The sequence below is a fragment of the Procambarus clarkii genome, chromosome 78 (genome assembly GCF_040958095.1).
Source record: "Procambarus clarkii isolate CNS0578487 chromosome 78, FALCON_Pclarkii_2.0, whole genome shotgun sequence".
NCBI lineage: Eukaryota > Metazoa > Arthropoda > Malacostraca > Decapoda > Cambaridae > Procambarus > Procambarus clarkii.
In genome coordinates, this window is record NC_091227.1 from 11,692,891 (window position 1) to 11,698,890 (window position 6,000).

Below are 6,000 nucleotides of genomic sequence, written 5' to 3' on the forward strand. Positions count from 1 at the left end.
CACCCCTACGGTTAATGGTGGAGGTTATATCATTGATGGCTACATATTGGTGTCTATCACTAAGATAGGATCGGATATAGTTCAAGGCAAGGCCTCAGATTCCATAGTGGTGGAGTTTAAGTAAGAGGTATTTATAATTAAGAGTATCACAGGCCTTTCTCAGGTCAATGAAGAGTACAATCAGAAGCTCATTTTTGTCAAGGGCCGAGTAGATTACGTCAAGCAGACTAATAATTGCAGCGTTGGTACTCTTTTGGGAGCGGAAGCTAAACTGACAGGAACTTAGTATATTGAATTTTACGAGACAGGAGTAGAACTGTATAAATATTTTGTATAAAATAGGTGGATTTGATATCAGTCTGTAATTGTTTGTCTGCCGGATTGCCTCCTTTATGAATTGGCATTACTCGTGATTTTTTATTTACATATATACAAGAAGGTACATTTGGTTTCTCAGAGTACATAGCACTGAGGTTTTTACATTCTTTTAAAGCCACTAGTACGCATAACGTTTCGAGCAGGTCCTTAATCGAACAGAAAATTTTAAGTAGGTAATTTCTGGTAAAATATATAAAATAACAGGTACATTGTAAGAAAATTTGACAAAGATTAGTAGGTACATTAAAGTAAAATTTGAGGGTTATAAACAGGTACCTAATAGCATAATTGGAGGATTATTTCAAGGTATAATGCAATAATCAGGGATATCAGGGAGAAGGTATAACACTCTCAGAAATTTGTTGAACAGCAGAGCTTTAGGTGGAGCAACGGCATGGGAGGCTCTTGTGGGAACCGACCTGTGAGATTTATATTTATTTAATTTATATGAATTTATATAGAATTTATATTTACGTTAATTTATATATATATGTCAATAGCAATTGGTATGGTGTTAAGTGGACTGTATTTCTGCAATATTCTCACAAATCGATCCTTACACATTAGGGGGGGGGTTATATTAAATTTATATATATGCAGCCAATCAAACTACAGTATTAAACTACATATATTAGTAAATAAATTGGAGGTGCCTTATCTTATTGTACAGCAGGCTTAGTCCACCAGATATAACTAGGATGTAGACACCAAATTATCCTCGTGTGAGGCTAGCTTCCATCACCCATAGTAACTGATGTACCAAGATTAATTTGCATTCTCTTCTTGTTCCTGTCAAAGGGTGCTAGCTGTAAAGCCGGAATCCTAATATATGACAGCTATATCAGAGAAAACACTGTATATTAGATAAGATAAGGACCAAGGCTTAATTACCTGGGTTGAGTCGATTGTGTTCTAACCGGTTCGCCCAATATCTACTTAACATTAACTGGCCAGAAATGATTAGATAAACGGGTTTCGGAAAGACAGTTCCCTTGTGGTTGTTGACAGCGTGTTGATGATGGTAGAACACTTTGATCTCCATAACACTTCGTCCAAGAGAAATTATAGGAGCTGAACTCGCTCCAGCGACTCTGGTCTTAACAAACAATGGCTGACCTCCTCACCACTGACGCCTGGCTCTCCTTGTTCAATGTCAATAAGTGATAGAAGGGTCACATTTACTTTATTTTGATACTGATAATTAAGTTAATTCAAATGAGATGTTTTTATGATATAAAAAGTCCAAAGACTGTCGGAAAATCCGACACCATTTAATATATCATACAGATAATAGCTGTATTGTATAAACAAGTTACCCATAGAAAACGTAACTTGTAGTGGAATTACCGTCTAAAGAAAACGGGATATCATCACCACATACTATTATAATTCACCACCTATTATGGTGGGAATTATTCTTAAATACATTAGTCTTTGGACTTTACCATCATAAAAACATCTTATATAAATTAACTTAATTATCAATATTAAAGTAGAGTAAATGTGACCCTTCTATCACTTTCTGAAATCTGGACAATGTAAGCCAGGCGTCAGGGAGGAAGGAGGGAAGCCATTGTTGTGTCACCTCCGAGACGTGTGGAGCAAATTCGGCTCCTATCATATCTGGACAATGTCGGCCAGTAGCGTCAATAGTATGGAGTGTTAGACATTGCCATTGTTGATACTAGACCAGAGGCACACGGGAGCAAATACGGCTCCTGTTAATTTTACTTGGACGTAGTGTTATGGAAACCAAAGGTGTACCATTTTCAACACGCTGTCTACAAATTCAAGTTAAGTGTCTATCCGAAACCCGTTTATCATTCATTTATGGCCATTAATGTCAGGATATAGGGTGATCCGGTTAGAGCACGTGGAAGCCTCAAACTAAAGGTAATTAAGCCAGGTCTTTAAGGTTCCATGTATAGTGTTTTCTCTGATATAGCTTATCATATATAGAACCTGGCTTCACAGTTAGCGCCCTTTTGACAGGTCAAGACGAGGAAGACTTTGTGCACCAGTTACTGGGTGATGGAAGCTACCTCAAAGAGGATAATTTGGTGTCTACACCCTAGTTATACCTGGTGGACTAACCTGCTGTACTATAAGATAATTAAGGAACCTCTTCAATGTATGTAGTCTATTACTGTAGTTTGATTGGCTGCATATATAAATTTAATAAACCCCCCTAATGTGTAGAGGATCGATTTGTGAGATTGAGATTATTGCAGAAATACAGTCCACTTATCATTATACAAATCGCTATCGAAGTATATAAATTAACGTAAATATAAATTCTATATATATTCATATAAATTAAATAAATATAAATCTCACAGGTCGGTTCCCACAAAGACTAATGTATTTAAGAATAATTCCCAACAGAATAGCTGGTGAATTTATAGTACTACGTGGCAATGATATCCCATTTTCTATTGACAGGAAACTCCACTACAAGCTACATTTTCTATGGGTAACTTGTGTATACAATGGCAGCAATATTATCTGCCTATTGTATGTAATATTATTAAATGGTGTCGGATTTTCCGACAGCACTCTTTTTTTTTTATACTAAAGATGGCATTTCACTAAGGTCCCCTCTTTGGTTTTTGGTGAGTGAATGATGGACACAACATCTGTAGGACTGACTGATGAAAAGAGAAGAGAGTTTGGATAGCTGCCTGAAAGATATGTGGCAATATGTGTCTGCGTTTGTGGAATTTTTCTGGCAAGGTTAGCACTAATCGATGAAAAGAAGCTATTAAATTCAGTTGCCGTTTCTAAATCTGTTGCAGGTGTATAATCATGCTTGGAGAGTTTTATCTGGTTATGTGAATGTTGTTTAGATCCTAGAATGTTTGAGATGGCTTTCCATGTGCTTTTCAAGTTGCATTTTGCTTCTTTGAATCTACTCTCATAATAGGAACATTAAAAAGCATTTGCCAGTCATCAGTCCATTTGTGGAGTTCATTAAGAGAGATATATCTTGAGATAATTTCGGGTCTTAGCGTCTCGTCCGGTCTTTTTTTTTTTTACACCCCCCAGGAAGTAGCCCGTAGCAGCTGTCTAACTCCCAGGTACCAATTTACTGTTAGGTTAACAAGGGATCATGTTAAAAGAAACTTCTGCCCAATTGTTTCCGCCTCTACCGGGGATCGGACCCGGAACCTTAGGACTATGAATCCCGAGTTCAGTCCACTCAGCTGTCAGGCCCCCTTATACACATGAGTGCTTACATTCTTGTAAAGCCACTAGCATGCAAAACGTTTCGAGCACGTCCTTAATACTATTTTTTTCCCGCAGAATACGACCCATCAAATCATTTAACATCCAGGTACCCATTCACTGATGGGTGAACAGAGGATAAATATTATAATAGCTATATACTCGACCTAATTTTCCATCCAGTCTAATTTTCTGTTAAATCTTATTCATTATTCTATATGTATTTATCACTATCTACAGACCTGTTGACTGTGTACCTGCTGGTGACAACAATATTCACCATATTTGTCACCTTCTACAAGGGGACGTGGCTCATAGACTTGCTTGCCTTGCGAAGCATTCCCGATGCTGGCTTCTCTGGTGTGCTCTTCTTTGCTGCATGCATTAACTGTGCTGTCTGCTTCATATGGGAGGTATAACATGTTCAGTTGCATTTTCTTATGTGTTTAAGGTCAGAAAGACACCAAGACAAAATGTGCATCTGAGTATATTTTACATTATACTTTTTAAAGTATTTTGCAGAAAATTGAAGATCTGGTTAAGATTAGCAAGCATGTGCGTTCATAAGACAGTCTTGCCTTGAATATAGAAAGAAAATAGTTTAATGAGACATATCTTTATTTAGCTGAGAAGTTTATCTTGCTACAAAAAAATATCAATTTGTTAACCTAATTGTTACTTCAACTTAGGCCAGACTACAGGAATATTAATATTTTAATTTAAGATCTTCCAATATGCCAACTTTATATTATATTTACCTCATCATTGCCAAAGACAAAACTGTTAATGCACATCATGGTACAGTAGAGGATTTCTGTAAAAACTTTTGAGAAAGTATTAATTTTACACAGGATGATTTTTTTGTATTATAAGATGTGAATAGATGTGTGTGTTCTAGAGGTGGCTGCTGTACGGTGTGATGCAACGGTACGTGATGCCATGGTTCCAGATCATCTGTCGGTCACGTTCACTTCACACTAAACTTCAATCCGAACTACAAGGCAGAGAGGAATGGCCTCCTCTCACTGAACCCCCAGAATCTCAGCTCTTACAAAATTCGAATATTGGTATGATGGATTTCATTTTAGCATACATTTTAAGCGTTTAACATTGGTTGAATATGAAATATGGAAGTAAAAATATAGTGTCCTGTAAACAGTATTTACTAGTATTACAAAATATAAACATTTTCTCAATTTATTTTTCCAGGGGAAATAATGATGGATGAAGAACTGGATGTAGAAGATGAAGAATATAGTGACACAATGCTCATGAGAAAGTTGACACGCCGCCACCAATTTAAAGCTACTGTCAAGTACCTCCATGAAAAGCCTCAAAGTGACACTAAGATCGATGGCGTCACATCTAGTGTTAACATCAACCCCACAGGTCCACAACATGAGACACTATCTGAATACGAACCCTTGATGAATATTAATTCTTCTTGTACTCCACTAGAAAGGTATTTTATTTGTCTCTACATCCTTATTTTTGTCATTAAACAGCACAGCTTATATACATGTACTGCATAAAGTTTTACCTTAATTTACTATTGGTTTCTCTGGGTTTCAGAGAATATTTTTTTGTTTTTGTCTGGCAGCAAGACAGCTCAACTGCTCCTTACTGAGATACTTTTAAATAAGGATACTTTACTATCTTATCACACTATCTTTTCTACTTACTATCTTACTATTTAAAGGATACTATCCTTTAATTAATTAAGGATACTTTCATAAGGAGGATAAGGATACTGAGCTACTTCCATAAGGAACTTAGCAAAAGAAGAGGGTAAGAATGATCAGGAAGTCATCACGGAAATGATAGTGAAACTGATGGACAATGAAGAGAATCTTAGTATAATCAATTTTGGGAGGTTAGGTAAACCTGAAGCAAATCTGGTACGCATAACCACTGCAAACTTTGAGCACAGAAGAAGGATACTCAACCGTGTGCACAAACTTAAAGATCTTGAAGGGTATAACCAAGTCCACATCTCCCCAGACCTCTCAGTAGAACAGCAAAATATGACAGAGTACTAAGAGGCAAGGTAAAGAAGTTAATACAGACAAATACAAAGATTCATTGCTAAAGATCTGGAGAGAGCAGGTGATCATGATAGTAGATGGAGGAGAGGACGTAGTCCTTCACCCAGAAGTCTGGAACTACTGGGTGGTTCCAGACCTCCCTCAGACATGCTTTCCCTGCCAACAAGTTGGACCCATTGTCTGAGATCATCAAGATGGGGGAGGATCGACAGGCAGCAAACCTGCAAAAGGTCTGCATGAATGCCTCTGCACTCATATATGGAAAATCACGTCTAAGTGATATTCACACTCACTAAGTGAGTGTGCCACCAGTCCTCTTGTGGTGGCACAGGCGAACAGGCAATTGTATGCA

At 37.3% G+C, this 6,000-nt stretch overlaps 1 protein-coding gene across 4 annotated transcripts in view; it reads left to right on the top strand.

Annotated features, from left to right (window-relative positions):
- Positions 1–5,152, top strand: part of LOC123745939 (polyamine-transporting ATPase 13A3) — a 193,840-nt gene extending 188,688 nt beyond the window's left edge. For 3 of the 4 annotated variants that reach the window (XM_069314070.1, XM_069314068.1, XM_069314069.1), the window contains exons 21-23: positions 3,844–4,016; positions 4,502–4,670; positions 4,813–5,152. In XM_069314070.1, coding sequence (XP_069170171.1) covers positions 3,844–4,016; positions 4,502–4,670; positions 4,813–5,135 — 665 coding nt within the window. In that variant the 3' untranslated portion in view covers positions 5,136–5,152. Of the gene's footprint in view, positions 1–3,843; positions 4,017–4,501; positions 4,671–4,812 lie in introns of those variants that run through there. The other variant, XM_069314071.1, reaches the window with a different exon arrangement.
- The last annotated feature ends 848 nt before the right edge of the window (positions 5,153–6,000 follow it).